The 21,365-nt window shown below is 46.4% G+C and overlaps 1 protein-coding gene across 3 annotated transcripts in view; it reads right to left on the minus strand.

Moving 5' to 3' along the window:
- The window catches only part of NEK10 (NIMA related kinase 10), a 284,563-nt gene that overhangs the window by 199,560 nt on the left and 63,638 nt on the right, over positions 1-21,365 (minus strand). For all 3 annotated transcript variants that reach the window (XM_025271976.3, XM_025271973.3, XM_025271975.3), the window contains 5 exons: positions 13,991-14,075; positions 4,738-4,779; positions 3,158-3,236; positions 2,332-2,399; positions 896-975 (listed from right to left, as the gene is read on the minus strand). In XM_025271976.3, the coding sequence (XP_025127761.2) occupies positions 896-975; positions 2,332-2,399; positions 3,158-3,236; positions 4,738-4,779; positions 13,991-14,075 (354 nt within the window). The remainder of the gene's footprint in view (positions 1-895; positions 976-2,331; positions 2,400-3,157; positions 3,237-4,737; positions 4,780-13,990; positions 14,076-21,365) is intronic.

Raw genomic sequence — 21,365 nt, forward strand, 5'->3', positions numbered from 1 at the left:
AAAACATGCTGTCATTGTTGATAATGTGGATGAACCTAGAGGACATTCTATTAAACGAAATAAGCCAAACAGAGAAGGGCAACTACCATATGGCATCACTGACATGTGAAATTAAAAATAAACAAGCAAAACTGACTATATAGAAACAGAGAACAGAATAGCAGGTGTTTACTAGGGGCCGGAAGCAGCAGGAGCAGGGAGCTGTGGGTTAAAGTGCACACACTTTCGGGTATGAGAAGACTGTGCACTAAAGACCCAACTGCTTGGCAACTACAGTTAGTAACACAGGGTCGTGCACGTGAAAGTTGCTGAGAGAAGAATTTACATGTTCTTATCACAGAACCAAAGAGAGAGGTGAAGAGGTATTAATTATCTTGGTCTTGGTAATCAGCCCACAGTGTATATGTGTATCAAATCTTTACATTATTCACTTGAAATACATAAAATTACATGTGTAATTATTCCTCAATAAAGCTGGAAAAAACAAAACAGTGATCAAATGACTGGCATAAAAACATACTTAAAGTTTTTTATTTAAAATAGTCATAATCTCTGAAAGGGTTATCTAGAATTTTTTAAAGGGCAAAAATATTTAAAAGTCTTAAATATAGAGGACAGAATGAAGAAAGACAGTAAGGGAGATTCAACTGTCAAAGAAATGTGCAATTCGAAAGTAGAAATAACTGAGGGTTGAATGAAAAGAGTAGGTAAATATTTCTGGTCAGAAAAAAATTGTTAACTGCTTTGCTCTTCCAACTTAAATTCTAAAATGATGCATTTCCATCCCATTCCTCTTCAATATATTGATGGCATTTCATGTTTAGGTAACAAAATAAATTTTGCATTTCTCCTATCTGAGTCGCTACAGCAGCACAGCTTTTAAAAAAGCGCTCACCTTTCAGCTAAACTAGCCAGAGCCAGAAGGGCGCCCAGCAGAACATTCGTATCTCGGGCACTGAGTAAATTCACTAATGTCTGAAAAACAGAGTAAAATAAAGTTTAATTATGTAAAAGTACAAGCTTCTTGAACAGTATGTTTCCTTCTAAAGATCATAGATACTTAACCTCAAAAAAGAAGGTTTGTTAAACATTCACAATTCTCAGTTGTTTCTGCGGCAGGCGTCCACTACTCTTTGGACGATCTCCCTATATCTCAACAGTCACCTTCTCAGGATTCCTATTCCTATTACTCCTATTCCTATTACATTTTCAGAGTCCCCCAGCGTGTACACCCAGACACACTTCAGGCCAGAGCTGCAGCCTGTACAACTGCGAGGCTGATTTTGGGTTTCCACTGTGTGAACTTTCCCCTTTATGACCTCATGCACTTTACATGGAGCTAGCATTATCTTTATTTCTCAGATCCCATCCTCTTTTTTTCCTCTCACTTTTTCCTTTCTGTCTTTTTTTTTTTCCCCCCAAGGTGCATGGTATATTAGTTCCCCGAATAGGGATTGAACCTGCAGCCCCTGCCGTGAAAGTGCAGAGTCCTAACCACGGGACCACCAGAGTAGTCCCTCCTTTCTGTCTTCCAGCACAAAGTTTCCCAGGCTCCAGCCACTGACATATCATTTCACAATTTTTGTCACATGGCACCCTTAACACTAACTTAATGTTACTCAAAAATGTTCTTCAAATTCTAACTGATATTAGTGAAATATATAGCTTTTGAAATAAAAAACGCTAACCTGTATATCACTAAGAATCAACCTCCATAAAATGAGTAGCACATGCTAACACTTTTAGACAACTGTTCCCTAAGCTGGATAGTGGCTTCCTGGGACACCGAAACTCACAAACTATTGAAACCTGGCTCTAGGCAGCTACCATCTAAATGGCTTTTGCTATAAATATAAATGTAGTGTGTTTTGATTAAGCCTGCATTCATTCATCTTGAAATATGTATTTGACTCACAGGTACTAAACCATCTTATTATGAGATTAAACCACATGAAACTGACCTACAGATCACGGTAATTTCCCATTGTTCAAACTAACATGACTTCTGTGCCAAACTAATATTCATTTATTTGTAACCACACACCTGGGGTCAGTTTATGTATAACAACATTTAAATTAGGCAATCAAATTAGTTGATTAAGCAATAAAGAATTAAACAGCATAAAAAAAAAGAAGTTTCAGAAAACCTCTATTTGCTGTTTCTAAATGTATTCTTTAGGTGGGTTAGCAGAGATTGGCAGTTCTCAGCTAGGTCAGCAAGTTTTCGAATTGTAATTACTAGTGGGGTGGCTTGACTACAAGTGCTCTGGATCCTGCACATGAATCATCACCCCATGACACTGAAGCAGGAACTCCTCTGGGACCACTCACCTTGTGAGCTCCGCTTGTGGTGACCCATTCTCTTTGGTCTCTGACAGCAGCAAGTTTTTGAAAAATATCTAAAAAGAAATGAGATATTTCAATGAGGGATTTGAAGCTTAAAGTGGGGGAGTGCTCAAGCTTCCCAGGTGGTACTAGTTGTTAAAAAAAAAAAAAAAAAAAAACACCTGCCAATGCAGGAGACCTAAGAAACAGGGGTTTGATCCCTGGGTTGGGAAGATCCCCTGGAGAAGGGCACTGCAACCCACTCCAGTATTCTTGCCTGGAGAATCCCATGGACAGAGGGGCCTGGCAGGCTGCAGTCTACAGGGTCACAAAGAGTTGGGCAAAACTGAAGCGACTTAGCATGCACGGAAAAAATATTTTTACCAAAAGTTGCTTTCATAGGCTTCCCTTGTGGCTCAACTGGTCTGCCTGCAATGCCGGAGACCTGAGTTGGATCCCTGGGTTGGGCAGATCCCCTGGAGAAGGGAAGGGCTACCCACTCCAGTATTTTGGCCTGGAGAATTCTATGGACTCTATAGTCTGTGGGGTCGCAAAGAGTTGGATACGACTGAGCGACTTTCACTTCACTTGCTTTTATAGAAGTCTCTCTTGCGCTAAATAAACCTAAGCTTGTGCTCAATGAAAGTCTTTTTAAACATGAAATTGGGCTTTTCAAGATAAGAATCATGATCTAAAATCTCCCCTCTGGGTACATTTTGCCACTGAGCATAACAGTTGGCATGGGCTCTTAAGCCCAAAGCTGTGTGGGGACCCTCCTAAGTATTCAGAGCGTCCCCTCTTCCCTGCCGCTGCCTCCCGGGGCCGCGCTCACACGTCATGTTGACCAGCTTGTCCACACTGTGCTGTGCCTCCCCGTAGCCGAGGTACCCGTGCGCCACGATCTCCATGTACTGCGGGGGGACCAGACAACAGGTGAGCAGAGAAGAGGACTCCGAGAGCACACAACAGGAGTGGTAAGGTTGTGTACTTCTAAAAATGAGCTGTAGATGGCGCGACAGGGTCACCAAACAACGCTCGGTGCCCCTGCGCCGGCTTCAGGCAAGTGCAGAAGAGGATGGGTTCTCGGCTCTCCGCTTCCCTGGGGTACCAGAAGTGGACGGCGGGACCTGGAAAGACTGCTTAAACTCTCAAAAGTCCCAAGATGACTCAAAACTCAATAAATCTGTGTTGCAATTTAGCCTCCAAATATAAGATACATGATACATAATATACAGTACCTAGAATTTTAATTCTTCAATGTATCTTTTCATTAGAATTTGTATAACACACTGCATAACCCCTGGAGAATCCCAGGGGCGGGGAAGCCTGGTGGGCTGCCGTCTCTGGGGTCACACAGAGTCGGACACAAATGAAGTGACTTAGCAGCAGCAGCATATATTTTATTGACCTTATGTTTTATAATATCCTAAATTACATCTAACCAGCATACAAGTAGATAGCAATAATTAGAATGAAATGTATGGGATAGTCTGAAAATCCCTCTCTGTTTGTAATTGTAAAATTATAAAAGCTGAAAGTAATAAGAAATAGGTTCAGAGAAATACATACATTTCTGACATTTTAATGGAAGTAAAATGGATAGAAAGATCCTTTACAATATAATCTTAAAAAGGATTAGTTCATTAAATGAGCTAAACCTCTAGCCAATTAAAAAAATTTCTTCAAGATAAAAACTAGATATTATCTATTTCCCAAGAATAAAAATAATAAAATAGGTTTACTATTAAATTGCCATTAAAATTAATCATCCATTGATAATTTAGAATAAATTCGCAGGGCCATGGGTTATTATGAAAATTATTCTTTGCATACATGCTAGAGACTTCAGGAGGATGGGCTGAAGTCTCAACTATTTCTATACCTAGAAATTTTGATTGATTGTATTAATAAGCCCAAACATTGGGCTGGCTCAGCATATTTATTCAGCTCCTTACCTTCCCTCAGTAGTTAGCAAAGCAGAAAAAATATATGAAGATCATTCCTCACAGTGTCATTTATTTCCAATATTTTAGTGAGCACAGTAATTCTTTATTGTGTGAAAAAGTTATGAACATCCTCATAGCCAATATTTTCTCCTGCCAGCTTGGTGTGTGCACTGCTGAGGCCCAGGGCCTGCCAGCCAACACCTATTTATTTTCTTCACTCAAAAGACAGGTGACCCTTTATAAAACTCTCATTTCACAGGTAGGGTAAAGTGAGCCCAATCAGCCAGGAGAAAACAGCCCAAGTCCCTCCCTGCTCTGTGTGCATCTTGTATACTCACGACCCTAGGCTCTTCTCCTTGGCAGGCAGTGATGTTGAAAGAGGCCTCTCTGTCACACACTGGATCTCTGCCCAGAGGCACAGCACAAAATGGAAAGGCAAGACCAGCCACCACAAAAGAGATCTTACCTGAGCTAGGTTTTCAATTCCACCCAAGCTGTGAAGTATTTCCTAATAAAATAAAACAATAGAACAGACATGAAAGATGAGAATGGAGGGGGGGTGTATTTTACATGCAATTGATTTATTAAGTCATGAGTTTGTAACTATTTCTGAAGGTCCACATTTGAATATAAATATGGAAAACTTTAATGCTTGTCATTCATACTATATTTAAGATAAATTTAATAGATATGGGCTTCCCTGGTGGCTCAGCAGCAAAGAATCTGCCCGCAATTCTGCCTGCAGGAGCCACAGGAGACATGGGTTTGATCCCTGACTCAGGAAGATCCTCTGAAGGAGGGCATAGCAACCCACTCTAGTATTCTTGCCTGCAGAATCCCATGGACAGAGAAGTCTGGCGGGCACAGTCCAAGGGGTCACAGAGAGTCAGACACGACTGAAGTGACGTAGCACATGGGCACACATTAACAGATATGAAAGTTGGGTTGAGTTGAACTGGAAGTAAGCATGCAGGTTGAGTAGAACAGGAAGTAAGTAACTGCACCCCGCGTCCTCACTCTATTTACTTCCTCCCATGTCATAAAATGTCAGAGCTGCAAAGAGCTGTTAGATATCTCTCCGTTTATCTCCTCATGTTACAGAATAGGAACACTAAAACCCAGATAGGTAAACCATTTTGCCTAAACGACAGAGTCTGGATAAAAATCCAGCATCCCTGAATCCCAGGACTTTCCTCTCGGCCCCTGCCTGGTGTGGTTCATGAACCAGCAGCAACAGCAGCGTCTGGAGCTGATTAGAAATGCAAAATCTCCTACTCACCCCAGACATACTGAATGACACTCTTAGTATCAACAAGATCCCCAGGTAACTCATATGCCTGATAAAATCTGAGCAGCATTGCTCTAGCAGAGAAGAAAACAGGGCTTCTCCTTCAGATGATGTGGCTAATGATCTTATTAAACTCATACCCTGAACAAATCTAAGGATAATCATTGCAAAATATAGATCTGATACAGATCTTTCAGGGCTTCCCATGTGGCTCAGTGGTAAAGAACCCGCCTGTCAATACAGGAGACAAAAGAGACTTGGCTTCTATCTCTGGATCAGGAGGATCCCCTGGAGGAGGGCATGGCAACCCACTCCAGTATTCTTGCCTGGAGAATCCCATGGACAGAGGAGCCTGGCGGGCTATAATCCACAGGATCGAAAAGAGTCAGACACAACTGAAGCGACTTAGCACTCATGCACCCATTTCCAATAAGAAGGCACTGCATAAAACTTCTGAAAAGTGCTAAGAGAGAGGGTGCTGGGAGGCTCGAGTTGTGAAAGGCACTGGTTTGGAGCTCCACTAACAGCCAATGCTCTCAGGTTACTAGCACTGATGTTTATCTTGGGATGAACGGGTTTCAGGTAGCTCTACCTGTTTAACGCGACATTGACTCCTCTCTCCTTACCTACTGTGCACACAAGGAAGTTATTTGAAATACAAATATTAGCCATCGTTCCAGCTCTGGAACGTGTCTGGCAATGAGTACATGAGTATGTATGAGGGGATGATCATGTGCTACCGTGGAGCTGCCTGAGCAGCTGAGGAAAAGGCTCAGGGGCTCGAGGCCTCCTGGGTCAAGGCCAAGGTTTCCTTAATCTGTGTGAAGGGAATCTGGAAACCACACACTCTTGTTCAAATTAAGAATGAAGGTATATTTATAACTCAATTAAAATAGTTCTATGACCACCTACTAATTTGAATTCCCATAATTGCTATTCACTTTAGAAGAGCTACAGTTAAAGAAAAGAATACTGTATGCATTGCCACTAATTATGATGGACATTTTATACAAATAGAAATAACATTTTAAAACCACTTATATTTTTTCAGCATTTTCTTTTCCATTCCTGTTAGTAAGATCCCCAGGTTAGGCTCTGAAGGAGACACAAATGTATAAATGACAGAGTTTGACTTCACTGAGCTGCAGGCAAGGATAAGGTAGACACACAAATAACTGGAATTTAAGATAGATCTAGGTAGGTGTTTTAAGAAAGTTATGGGGCTTCCCTGGTGGTTCAGACGGTAATCTGCCTGCACTGCAGGAGACTAGGGTTCGATCCCTGGGTCAGAAAGATCCCCTGGAGAAGGGAATGGCAACCCACTCCAGTATTCTTACCTGAAGAATTTCATGGACAGAGGAGCTTGGTGGGATACACTCCATGAGGTCACCGAGAGTCGGACATGACTGAACGTAACACTTTTTCATAGTTGAAGAAAGTTATACAGGAGGCGCTGTGGCACCCCAGAGGAGGGACATATAATAGCCTGCTGAGAGGGCCACGGAAAACTCTATAAGGCTGGTGGCCTCTGAATGGGCTTAGAAAGATGGATAGTTGTGCTGAGGAGATGTGGAGGAAGAGAAGGAAATGAAGGGGATTCCTCCAAGCAAAGAGGACAGGAGGATCAAAAGTGCACAGAAGTTGCATAGAAAGAACATCAAGATGTTGTATCACTATGAAAACCAACTCCCTAAATTAATGAAGGGAATCACTGGGGATAATGTTAGAAAAATAGAGTGAGATGAACTGTGGGAAGACTTGAACATGAGCCTGAACTGAACTTTGCATTCGAGCCTGATGGACACGTGTGAACAAGGGCTGATCAGACTCAGCTTTGGGGACTTCCCCCCAGTCTTGGAGGAAACTGGAGAGGGACGGGCATGGAGGGAAGCCCCACGGGTTGGCAGGTGCAGAGAGAAGGGAGTGGACACGTGGGCAGTCTTGACATGGTCTGACCAGCTGGACGTGAAGGCCAGTGGAGAAGAAGGGTGCAGAGAAGAGGCTTCACCGTCTGCACAGCGAGGTGACGGGAGGCCAGGACAGGATAAGCCCAGGGAAGAGGGGGACACAGGCTGGGTAAGACAAGGAGGTGGAGTCCGACATGCTGAGCTGCTGGCAGTGTATTCAGGTGATGGAAGAGCAACAGGCCTGGAAAAGTGCGCCAAGGGCAGAAGACTGAGATCTGGCATTGTTGACATAAAGGAAATTTAAATGTAAAGCTTAGGAGACGCCACCAGGGAGAGATTCATCTTTAAATGACTGGTCATGGTCATTCTTAAATGTTTACCTTGGCAAAAATATATCTATACAATCATCCGTGTTAACAGTATGGAACTGATTCCATGTTTCCCAAACCCTGTCCTGGGAATAATGATTTTATTCTGTGAAATGAGTGGTATTAGGTGTTTGAAAATATTTTTATGATCAAACAGTAGGTCGAACAGAGTGTAACAAGTTATTTTATTACAGATTTAAACTCCTCTGAGCTTTAACGTGCTGCCGTGCACCACCGTCTCCAGCAGGAGGAGCCGCCCATCTTCCCTGCATGCGGTGGGTGAGACACACCACCTTTCACAGAGCACTCCTGGGTCCTGAGAGCGCCGTGTCAGAAGCACTGTTAGGAAACACAGGAAAAGGAGCGAGGCTGTACCACCGCTAGAAAATGTCGTTGCTATGCCCTCAAGCAGTGACCCACCATTTACTAAACAAGCCATGGGACAACCGGAGAACAAGACCACAAGGCACCCTCATCTCTGGGCTCAGCAGTCCCGGCTACCGAGCTGAAGAGCAGACAGGACTGCGCTCCTCCCCGGCACGGCCTGGGCTCTCAGGACCCGGCTCTAGACTTCCGAGCCTAGTGACCTGAAGACAGTTTCCATCAATCTGGACAAATGTCCTTGCTCTACCTATTCCCAGAGTTTCTCTCTTTTTAAAAACTTGACACAATAATATAACACTGATAAAAACTATAGAACAACAACGCGCACTGCGACACCACTCTGGCTGCCGTCAGTCCAGCAGTGCGTCGCCGTGGCAAAGCGTCAGGGCCCCGGACACGCCGTCCCTGGTCGGGCAGTCAGCAGAGCACTGAGCTCCGAGTGTCACGTCCTGACCCGCCGCCCACTCCTCTGCAGTGAGCGGTCCACACTGTTCATCCCTCTATCGCAACCAAAGCTTCCCCTGGGCCTGACCAGTACGTATCTTTTCAGGTGTGTTAGGAACTACTCTTCTAAAGGCTGGTAAGGGGAAAGGAAGCATTTCCTGCCTTGGAGTCTGGAGGAAAGGTGGTGCCGTTGACAGAATCTGCAGAATTCGGCAGTTTGCTGGAGCGTCAGGATGGAGAGACCCAAGTGAAGTTACTGCATGTCCCGTTCACAGTGGGCTCTCAAACACTTTGACCCCTGTGTTCCTTTATACACTTACAAATTACTGAGAGTCCCAGAAACCTTCTGTTTATGTGAGCTAATCTATTTATATTTACCATGTATGTGTGTATTCACTCAGTTGTGTCCAACCCTTTGCAACCGCATGAAGTACAGTCCACCAGGCTCCTCTGTCCATGAAACTTTCCAGCCAAGAATACTGGAGAGGGTTGCCATTTCCTCCTGCAGGGGGTCTTCCCAACCCAAGGATCAAACCCGCATCTGCATCTCCTATGTTGGCAGGTGGATTACGTGGGAAGTTCTTTATATTTACCATATTAGAGATTAAAAAGTGAGGAATTTTTACAACTCAAGAGCACACAAGCATGTGTTCCATCAGGCGTGAGGGTATACCATCATCACATACCCTGCGGCCTCTGGAAGGCTCCACTGCACGCTCATAAGTGAGAATAATCACACTGGAGCATCACCTTTAAGACCATTTTGACCCTCTGGGAGCCCTGGAAGGGTCTCAGAGACCTGTGAGAGTCCCTAGACCACCCTTTGAGAACTATTATGCTACCATATCATCCCAACAAATACCTGGAAATTTGGGACTTAAATGAGGGGGAAAGTCTGAGGCTGGAAACATGTGCTTATGAGCAAAGAACAGCAGTAACAAAATGATTGGTGAAGCCAAGAGCTCAGAAGATAGGGGAGACTATAACAAAGAAAATAGCTTTGGGGAAGGTTAACATTTCAGGGCTTCCCCAGTGGCTCCGAGGTAAAGAATCTGCATACAGGAGACACAGGTGACTTGGGTTCGATCCCCAGGTCAGGAAGATTCCCCTGGAGGAAGGCATGGCAATCCACTCCAGTACTCTTGCCTGGAGAATCCCATGGACAGAGGAGCCTGGTGGGCTATAGTCCATGGGGCCACAAAGAGTTGGGCACAACTGAAGCAGCTGAGCACAGAAACAACATTTAGGAAGGCAGAATTTTAAAAAGTAGCAAGTAAACAGCACAGAAAAACAGAAGGTGATGAGGAAGAGCTGGAGGTTTTCAGGATCAGTGAGAGGAAACAGAAAGCATGGCAAGGGGCGCAGGCTTCTGGTAGAAGGCTGGGGTGCGAGGCAGGCTATCGGGCCATTCAGCTCCGCTGTCTCTCTATTGCTGTGGCTGATGGAGATGTAGGTTAGGAGTTTTAAGGTAGGGTGATCAGGCCATACAGCTCCACTATCTCTCTATTGCTGTGGCTGATGGAGATGTAGGTTAGGAGTTTTAAGGTGGGGTGATCGGGCCATACAGCTCCAATATCTCTCTATTGCTGCGGCTGATGGAGATGTAGGTTAGGAGTTTTAAGGTGGGGTGATCGGGCCATACAGCTCCACTATCTCTCTACTGCTGCAGCTGATGGAGATGTAGGTTAGGAGTTTTAAGGTGGGGTGATCAGGCCATACAGCTCCACTATCTCTCTATTGCTGCGGCTGATGGAGATGTAGGTTAGGAGTTTTAAGGTGGGGTGATCGGGCCATTCAGCTCCGCTGTCTCTCTATTGCTGTGGCTGATGGAGATGTGGGTTAGGAGTTTTAAGTTTTTCCATTTATCATTGGTAAGCAATGTGCTCCGGCAGCTCACTGTAAGCAGCCTAGGTAGACTTTATCCTGCTTGGAACTCCAACTACACTTGAAATCTCTGAACACATATCGTCCTTTAATTATGAAAAAGGAAGCAATTTTGTCTTTAAAAATGGCTTCTCTTTCATCCCTTCCACTCATTTATTTCTGGAACCTTCATTAGGCATATACTGGAGCCTCTGGGTCAACAGATGCTGAGTGGATCATGGCCTACGATGGCCTTTTTAAATGACTTCCGAGAGGTCTTGGTGCACAATATGCAAGGAAAAGCTCTACTGCACATCAGCTGTAAAGGAAAAGGAGTGAGTTCCATATAAATAGTCTGACCTTTCAATAAATGCAGTAATGAAGGTGAGATCAAGGCTTGAAAGGATAGTGTGTCCTGAAAAGGGCATTTTTATAATAAGAAAAAACAGAAAGGAAGCCACTGACACCGTAATAAAGACAACAGATGGAAGGCTGAGGCTTGGCAAGGAGGAGGGTGAAAGTGAAAGTGAAGTCGTGTCTGAGTCTTTGCGACCCCGTGGACTGTAGCCCTCCAGGCTCCTCTGTCCATGGGATTCTCCAGGCAAGAATACTGGAGTGGGTTGCCATTTCCTTCTCCAGGGGATCTTCCCAACCCAGGGATCGAACCCAGGTCTCCTGCACTTCAGGCAGACGCTTTATCCTCTGAGCCACCAGGGAAGCCCCAAGGAGGAGGGTATTTCTTCAGAAATAAGAAAGGACGTAAAGGTGCATAATCGCCTGTCAATGCAAGAGCCATAAGAGATGCGGGTTGGATCCCTGGGTCGGGAAGATCTCCTAGAGCAGGGCATGGCAGCCAACTCCAGTATTCTTGCCTGGAGAATCCCATGGACAGAGGAGCCTGGTGGGCTACAGTCCATGGGGTCACAAAGAATCAGACATGACTAAAGCGACTTAGCATGCATGCACAATGGTGCATAATAATCCAAACATTTCAAGCAATAAAGAAAATATGAGCATTCCTACTAGAATGGCCTCAGTTTTGCCTGTAAAACAGGTAATGCTGCAATCTAATAAGAAGACAGGGGTAGGAGGGGTGTGTGTGAGAAGTGGACATGGTCTGGGGCGGCCACTGTGGATCATGCAGCACTGATCACAGATTCACCAGGAGAGGAAAGGGAGGCCTGGCCTGGACATTTGTGGGCACAGGTCACAGTAAACCCCAGCGTGGCTATGACTTCGGCCAGAAATTCGTGGCAACTCAACATGTTAAACAACTGCTCTGGTTTGTGGACAGAGTGCCAGAAGGAGAGATTCAGGGAACACCTCCTTCTATGGAAAGGCTGGAAATCAATGGGAGATCTGGTTTAATGCATGTTTTTGTCATAAAAGCCCCAAAGCAAAGAGGTCACAGAATTCTTTCCTTCAGAGAGCAATCCAGTCAAACTTGTTCCAGCCCATCAAAAACTGGGTTAAGAAAGGGAATACTTTAGATGAAGATCAGCAGAGTATGACACAAGAGCCATCAATTCTCTGAGCAAACAGCATGTCTAAGGCAAATATTTTGTTAACTTCTATAAGTCCAAAAACTAGACCTCCTGCTAAAAATCCACCTTCTTCCATGAATACTTATATTAATACCATATACAAGCTGTTCTTATCCAAGCTGAGGCCTATGGGGCATAGGGCAGGGGGTGGGGGACAGTGTTAATATGACTCGGAGCCTAGGGCCAGGGGGAGAGGGGGCAGTGACCCAGGCAGAGTGGAGCACACACCACCTTCACCAGCATGGCCCACACAGCTCTGTCTGGGTGGTCACAGGAGAAAAGGAAAATTCCCATCAAACTCTGAGCAACCAGGACAGAAAGGTTTTTGAGGAATGTCACATATTCAAACAACTGGTTGATTGAACTAGAACAACACAAAGCCATCCTAGAGTACGGAATGGAAAAGGGAGCAACTCTTCTAAAGAAAAGAGCGAAGCTACCGTGAGTCCCAGGAGACTCAAACCAAAGCAGGTTCATCCCCGGCTACAGCAGCACATGTTGTTTTGAGTGCTGAGTGGAAAAGATGGTTATCAGGGTAATGAAAGGAAACATGTCCTGATTCAAATAATAACTCATCAGTAAAGCTGAATCCAAAATAAATGCACTTCAGAGTGGTCTGAGCATCCCAGTAGCTTATCAGGAAGGGTCATAAAAGGAGATACCTCTTAGGGAAAAAAGCAATCTGTGAAAATGATTGAAGCATGTAAGAATAACAAGACTGCCCTTTAGATATTTAATGCTGGCAAGCAGAAACAATAATGGCTCATTAGCAATTTGGAGACTTCTCCAAACTGGTTGGGCAGTGGTTCCCCCAACCAGTAGCATCAGCGACACCTGGGAACTTGTTAGAAGTGCAGATTTCCAGGCCTTCCCCAAACTTACTGAACCAGAAGCTTCCCTGGTGGCTCAGACAGTAAAGAATCTGCCTGCAATATGAAGACCTGGGTTCAACCCATGGTCGGGAAGATCCCCTGGAGAAGGAAATGGCAACCCACTCCTGTATTCTTGCCTGGGAAATCCTATGGCCAGAGGAACCTGGCGGGCTACAGTCCAGGGGTTGCAAAGAGCCGGACACGACTGAGCGACTAACACTTTCACTTTCAGGTGCCAGCAATCATTAAGTGTTCCAAGTGTTTCTGATATACAGAAAGTTTACAAAGTTTGCTTTATAGAAGCAGGAATCTTAGCAGCTGGGTCTGGAAGGAACAACTTTCACAGACCAGGTGGTGTGAGGTAAGTGCTTGCTACTCAGAGTGTTGGCCATGGACCGGTGGCCTCAGTGTACACCTATGGAATCCACATCTGCACTTCCAAGAGCCCCAGGTGATTCCCTGTGCTTAAAAGTCTGAGAGGTACTAACCCAGAGACAGAATGCTCAACTGACTAGTGAAAGGCAGGGAGACTCCCGCCGGCAGACGCCTCCTCTGAGACAAGCGGGAGCCCCGTGCTCACCTCTAACTCAGGCTCTGAGGCTGGACTCCGGGGAGTGCATGGCTCTGGGGCAGCCACCATGTGTAGGCCCGGCTGCTCCCCCTGTCAGCCCTGGAGCCCCCTAAGGAAGTCCCCACTTGTCGCTGCTCACTTTGGCTGCTTGGCATCAACATGCTCCAAAGTATGGCCCAGTGTACCCTTCTCCAAGCTGCCTATGGTTTAAAATGCCAAGAGATAATGCAAACACAGACCAGAAGTCAGTCCACTGCATCCCACAGGTAACAGAGTAGAAATATAGAGATATTTCTGTCCCCATTAAATCACTTCTCTCTGCATCGATTTCAATAGCAGGTAAGATACTTCCCAAATGTGGAAGCTACTGAGTAGTGAGAGAGAAAAAAAGTTACCATACTGTGTTTCAGAAAAGAGCCCACCTGTTTTTATTTCATCTTCAAACTAGTAAAAAATATTTTTATTTTTTGCAACCAACCTGATAACATGGATCCCTCATGAGGAGTCTCAGACAAATTAACACTCTCAGAAAATGAAGAGATGGAGCGCGATCAACCCACTCTCTGAAAGAAAACAAGAGAGAACATGTTTGTTCACGTTTAAAACCAATGAACCTGACAGTTCATGAACAGCACAGCACTAGGAAGGAGAATAGAAAACAGCTCCGGGCAGAGCATTCATTGGTCTCAAACAGTCTGCAGTGGGGACTGTTATTTGACACTTAACCAATTTTAATGCAAAACACTGTCATTACAAAGTTGAGGCCCCCAAATTATTTGGTTCACGGGCCCTGACTGTCCCAAGAAAGGGAAGCCCCTGATCAAAAGAAATAGCTAACAGGTTCAACTTCAAAAGGCCTGACACAGTGATAACTTAGCAACCAATTAAAAGAAAGATAATATATATACACTAGAAGAAAATTATTTGTATTTTATTCTTCATCACATTTACTTACTAACGGAGTGTGGACACTAAACAACTTCTCCAGTCCAACACCACCTCCATTTCCTCCTCCACCTGACTCCCCAGGGTGCTTTTGACCACAGTGACCACTGAAGACTCAGCTACAGAAGAATAAGCAGCATCTACAGGAAGGCAGTACACCTCATGTGGAAACTGTAATCACCCAGAGTAGTCTACACTGCGTCCGACAGATGGTGTGTGGCATCACTGTTTTCCCTGAGATTTTAAAATATCCCATGGCACCCCTGGGGGTTCCAATCAGTCCCCGGTGCGCTTCAGTGCTCCTTGTGGGAAACGTGGGGATAAATGATTTTCTTAGATCTCAGGTCACTTTCCCCGGAAGCAGACTCCTCCATGAATATTGGTGCGCACATGAGTGACTAAGGACACCAAGAGACCTCCTGGAGTCGGGGTAAGGGGCAGGGGGAGGAGTCAGGGAAGGGAGAGAAGGGGAAGGAGAGTGGGGAGACCCAGCGGGCATGGGTCTGCTGTGCCAGCTGAACCTCCACTGACCCCTCGACCCCGTGAAGGCAAGCTCTCTGGGCTTCCCTGCTCCCAAAACAGCTGTCACGGAGGGGACAGTTGGGGATGGGGGCACTGCTGTTCTCTGGGCCTGTGGGCAACATGGACGCAAAAAGCCAAAGGGTGGTGCCGGGGCCCAGCCTCTCACACAGGCGCCACTGGCCAGTCCCAGCCGGAAGCCACATCACCAATGTGTCCGAAGGCAGTGGGAGCGCGATGTCTCAGGGGGTTCCGGCTGGAGGGAGCAGAGTGGTGGGCGCAGCACCCTGCCTGCAGGCTATGGGCAGCTCTTCGACCACTCTGGGGAGGGGGTGTCGTTTGCACACCCAGCACCCTTCCCCTCTGCTGCACCAGTTAGACTTAGGAATCAATGAATTCTACCGGAAAACTTTTTCGTCCTTTCCCACGGGGCCACCCAGGCTGCCGAGTGTGAATACTGCAAAAGACTTTTCTCATGTCACTCAGGGAGGACCCATCTGCCAAGTTCGTTCAGGACCATAGCCCAGGCTGAGGCTGGGACCCAGAGCTTCCCAAGTCTCCGCTGACGGCACATCTGAAACTCAGTGCATGCCCCTCCCCCACCCCCCTCCACCACACAGGCCTCATCCCTACAGGCTTTCAGCCCCGGGTGTTTCCTTGTCTCCTCTACTTCACTCACACCATTCATCCAATCCCTCAGCACATCCTGTTTGCTCCAATCTTTAAAATCTCTTTCCATTCACACAAGTTTGAGGCAGGAGATAGATGGGCCTCTGGGCTGAGCAGCTGGAATTTGTCAAGCAGAGTAGATTGGAGCTTTGTTTTCCCTGACAACCCAAGGACAGAGTTAGAGGCAGGAAGTGAGCTCTGAGAGGGAGCAAACAGAGAAAACGACCGTATCTATCACTCCTGAGGTAAAGGAAATCTCCCCAACTCCACACCAGCAGGAAGGATCCTTGGGGGTCAGAAGAGGCGGGCATCACTCCATAATAAACGTTGTCATACTCCCATTAGCCTTTGTGCTGGAATCCATCTTGGCAAAAAGACGCATAAGAAGGCCCAAGGGCAGGGCAGGTGTGGGAAAAGGAACAAGATAATTGGCCAGAGGAAAACAAAGACGCAGGAGAACTGCCCCATATAAATGGTTTACCTCCCTCCTCATCACAGGGGACCCTTTCTGTCTGGGTGGGTGTTCCTGCTTTGTTTCTGCCTAAATATACAGTTTCTTTCTGTTCTCTCCCACTTGTGGTGGTATGTCTCTGAAAATAAACTTTGTACCCTAACTCACCTAGAGCCAGACATCCTGGAATGTGAAGTCAAGTGGGCCTTAGGAAGCATCACTACGAACAAAGCTAGTGGAGGTGATGGAATTCCAGTTCAGCTATTTCAAATCCTGAAAGACGATGCTGTGAAACTGCTGCACTCAATACGCCAGCAAATTTGGAAAACTCAGCAGTGGCCACAGGACTGGAAAAGGTCAGTTTTCATTCCAATCCCAAAGAAAGGCAATGCCAAAGAATGCTCAAACTACCGCACAATTGCATTCATTTCACATGCTAGTAAAGTAATGCTCAAAATTCTCCAAGCCAGGCTTCAGCAATACGTGAACCGTGAACTTCCAGATGTTCAAACTGGTTTTAGAAAAGGCAGAGGAACCAGAGATCAAATTCCAACATCCGCTGGATCATCGAAAAAGCAAGAGAGTTCCAGAAAAACATCTATTTCTGTTTTATTGACTATTCCAAAGCCTTTGACTGTGTGGATCACAATAAACTGTGGACAATTCTGAAAGAGATGGGAATACAAGACCACCTGACCTGCCTCTTGAGAAACCTATATGCAGGTCAGGAAGCAACAGTTAGAACTGGACATGGAACAACAGGCTGGTTCCAAATAGGAAAAGGAGTATGTCAAGGCTGTATATTGTCACCCTGCTTATTTAACTTATATGCAGAGTACATCATGAGAAACGCTGGGCTGGAAGAAGCACAAGCTGGAATCAAGATTGCCAGGAGAAATATCAATAACCTCAGATACGCAGATGACACCACCTTTATGGCAGAAAGTGAAGAGGAACTAAAAAGCCTCTTGATGAAAGTGAAAGAGGAGAGTGAGAAAGTTGGCTTAAGGCTCAACATTCGGAAAACCAAGATCATGGCATCCGATCCCATCACTTTATGGCAAATAGATGGGGAAACAGTCTAAACAGTGAGAGACTTTATTTGGGGGGCTCCCAAATCCCTGCAGATGGTGACTGCAGCCATGAAATTAAAAGACGCTTACTCCTTGGAAGGAAAGTTATGACCAACCTAGACAGCATAGTAAAAAGCAGAGACATTACTTTGCCAACAAAGGTCCGTCTAGTCAAGGCTATGGTTTTTCCAATGGTCATATATGAATGTGAGAGTTGGACTATAAAGAAAGCTGAGCGCTGAAGAATTGATGCTTTTGAACTGTGGTGTTGAGGAAGATTCTTGAGAGTCCCTTGGACTGCAAGGAGATCCAACCAGTCCATCCTAAAGGAGATCAGTCCTGGGTGTTCACTGGAAGGACTGATGTTAAAGCTGAAACTCCAATACTTTGGCCACCTGATGTGAAGAGCTGACTCATTGGAAAAGATCCTGATGCTGGGAAAGATTGAGGCAGGAGGAGAAGGGGAAAAGAGGATGAGATGGTTGGATGGCATCACCAACTCGATGGACATGGGTTTGGGTGGACTTCAGGAGTTGGTGAAGGACAGGAAGGCCTGGCATGCTGCAGTTCATGGGGTCGCAAAGAGTTGGACACGACTGAGCGACTGAACTGAACTGAACCCATTTTTTTGCAGTTTTTATCTCCTCAAATCATTCTTACTTTCAAACAGAGGCAAGAGCTTTAAGACTACAAGGCTTTGCTTGTAGTCTTAGTCCCTGGTGGAGTCGCAGCTAGGACTCCTGGCTTTTATCCAGGATTCAGGTTCAAGGAACCAAGGGGAACTAAGATCCTGCTTCAAGACCACTCACTGTTGTCTCTCTGAGATCAGCTTCTCACTCCCTCATCCGCTATGACCCCGGCTCAAGCCTCCATCATCGTTTGCTTTAAGGGGTACACCCTGCAGCATGTGAGATCTTAGTTCCCTGACCAGGGCTTGAACCCATGCCCCCTGCAGCAGAAATGCAGAGTCTTAACCACTGGACACAGATGGTGACCGCAGCCATGAAATTAAAAGACGCTTACTCCTTGGAAGGAAAGTTATGACCAACCTAGATAGCATATTCAAAAGCAGAGACATCACTTTGCCAACAAAGGTTCGTCTAGTCAAGGCTATGGTTTTTCCTGTGGTCATGTATGGATGTGAGAGTTGGACTGTGAAGAAGGCTGAGCGCCGAAGAATTGATGCTTTTGAACTATGGTGTTGGAGAAGACTCTTGAGAGTCCCTTGGACTGCAAGGAGATCCAACCAGTCCATTCTGAAGGCGATCAGCCCTGGGATTTCTTTGGAAGGAATGATGCTGAAGCTGAAACTCCAGTACTTTGGCCCCCTCATGCAAAGAGTTGACTCATTGGAAAAGACTCTGATGCTGGGAGGGATTGGGAGCAGGAGGAGAAGGGGACAACAGAGGATGAGATGGCTGGATGGCATCACTGACTCGATGGACATGAGTCTGAGTGAACTCCAGGAGTTGGTGATGGACAGGGAGGCCTGGCATGCTGCGATTCATGGGGTCGCAAAGAGTCGGACACGACTGAGCGACTGATCTGATCTGATCTGATCTGAACCACTGGACTGCCAAGGAAGTCCCTGTGTGAACTATTGCAAAAGCCTCCCCACCTGCCTTCCTCGCTTCCATCTGTGTTCCAACTTCAGTCTTCACATACCAGCCAAGGAGACCCTCTACAGACACCCTCTCTGCCCCAGCCCCCAGCGTCTCTCCTCTCACTCAGGTCCCTGGCCCACAGGCTCCTTGGGACGCCTGGCCTCCCCACTGCCTCTCAGGCCTCACGCCCCCCCCCCACTGCCCCCGCACATGCCCTCCCAGTCACACTGGCCTCCCCGTGCCTTTTTCACTGACCCTCTCGCAACAGGGCTGGGCTGGGAGCCTTGCCTGTGTTCCTTTCTATGAAGCAGCTTTGGTAACGTTTTAACACTGGAACTTCCCACACAATTAGATAGATGTTGTCTGACATGATATGAGGCCAGTCATGTGTAGCTGTTCTAACTAAAGTGTATGTCGCAGTGTGGAGGCCATCGGCACAGCACAGCCTAGGCTCCTGAGGCGAGGAAGAGACGCTGAGCGCTGCCGAGTGCCGGACCTCCCTGCATCACCGGAAGGTGCTCCCCGCCAGGTGACACTGCCCTCCAGATTAGTCCAATGTGACGCCAGCATTAGCAAAAACCTAAAACAAAATGTGTCTGCTATTTCTTGCCTAGCCAAGAAGAACAGAGGAAGACGAAGCTGTTTCAGACTGGAATCCACATAATTCCCCCCACCCTCTCCCACCCACCTGCACAGCTGAGTGAGTACGTCCAGCAAAGTTAGGGTACTTTAAGCATCTGCCCCCTAGCTCAAGAGGAGCATTTACTTGAACTGCAGTCCCAATACAACCCTTGCCCAGCTTGTCTGACATGGATCCCTGACCTTTGTTGGGGTTGGGGGCAGGGGGTGGCAGTGGAATTCAGCTTTGACTGTTTCTTGATCCGGAAAAATTCAGCTCTGTCCCAAACCTGCACACCTCACACCTGAGTGCAAGAAACATACCTCCTAAAAGGCAGATCGAGCATCTGTGGTTCCTCCACCAGGGGTGTCACTCCAGCCCAGCCACTACTCTCCACCCCAAGCCACTCGCTCCTTCCACCCACTGACTCAGCTCACAGGAAGGAAGCTGGAAATATGCTTTTCCCACAGCCTTATATTTCCAAGGATGTTTGCCTGCATCTTATAAGTGAGAGTCCCCACAAGAGGCCTGGCTCTGTAGATGGAGGTTGAACACAGTGTCTCAAGAAGATTTCTGGCTGAGAATCACTCTTCCTGCCACCACCAAGGCCCCTGGCAAGAGCTGCCCGCCATAGGTGCCAGCACCTCACAGCCCTCCTTCAATCTGGGCACCATGACCGTGGCACCTCTGCTACTGGAGGCAAAGTTCAATCCCTTCTGAAAATAAAGACAGGACTCAACCCTTCTGGGGCTTCCCAGGTGGTACTGGTGGTAAAGAATCCACCTGCAATGCAGGAGCTGCAAGAGAAGCAGGTTCGATCCCTGAGTTGAGAAGATCCCCTGGAGGAGGAAATGGCAACCCACTCCAGTATTCTTTCCTGGAGAATCCCACGGACAGAGGAGCCTGGCGGGCTACAGTCCATGGGGTCACAGGGTCAGACAAGACTGAAGCAGCTTAGCACACACATGTGCAACCCCCTCCAAGGGCTGTAGCCAGACAGAATTATCCCAGGCCACAGTGGAAGCTGCACTATAGTTCATCCTAACTTCCTGCATTGGGAAAAATAATGCAAATTTGAAGTACATTTTGAATTTCAAATAATCACTTCTGGGAACCCTTGTCAGGATGTGGTTATTCTGAGACTCCTATTAGAGACAGAAAACCTTTCATCTCATAAGTAGAGGGATGGCGAGTGACTGGTTTCCCTTCCAGGTGCTGGGGTCAGCTAAAGATAGCCTGCAGCCAACACTACACCCCAAAGATCTAACGGGAAGAATAATCCAGTGGCAACAGCTGCTGGCAGCCTCCTGAGGTTTAATGCTGGCTGCTCTTCATTATTTAAGAGGAGAAGCCATGGGATACACTGGGAGATGACTCATATGACAAATCTGTGTGTGCTTGGAATTTTTCCTGTTAAGAACGTACAACCTTCATGAGGGAAGTCCATGAGCTTTCTAATGCTTTTTCATATTAAAATCAATATGAAAAGGTTTTTTTCTGTTCGTCTCACCTCTAAAAAAAAAAAGAATTCCAGAATAGCTTTTTGCCTTGTTTTCCTATTAAAGGAATGTAAATAAATGAAGAATTCTAGAAAATCTCAGGATTGAAAGTTCTGTTCCAAACAAATGGCATTTTTTTGTTCTGCAATTTAGGGACTGTGGCCTGAAGCTGTTAATATTTCTATGTGATTCTGTCCTCAGCTGTTGTCAATGTAAATAGAATTCCTCGTGTCTGGGCCCTGCAGGACATCCTCCCTGAGCACTGACCTCTGAGGAGCAGTTGTTCCCTCCATGGCTCCCAGCCCTTCACCCCGCTCAAGGACGGGGCCCGTTGGCTAGAGCTCTGCTGCCCCTGGGGAATGGCATGTTCTGTAAGGTGATATAGAGCTCTGTTCGCCAGGAGGTGGGGGACTAGGAGACACACCGAGTCTAATGCAAGCAGAGAATTACAGAGAATGGTAATGACAGACTCCA

The sequence above is a fragment of the Bubalus bubalis genome, chromosome 21, assembly GCF_019923935.1.
Source record: "Bubalus bubalis isolate 160015118507 breed Murrah chromosome 21, NDDB_SH_1, whole genome shotgun sequence".
Taxonomy (NCBI): Eukaryota; Metazoa; Chordata; class Mammalia; order Artiodactyla; family Bovidae; genus Bubalus; species Bubalus bubalis.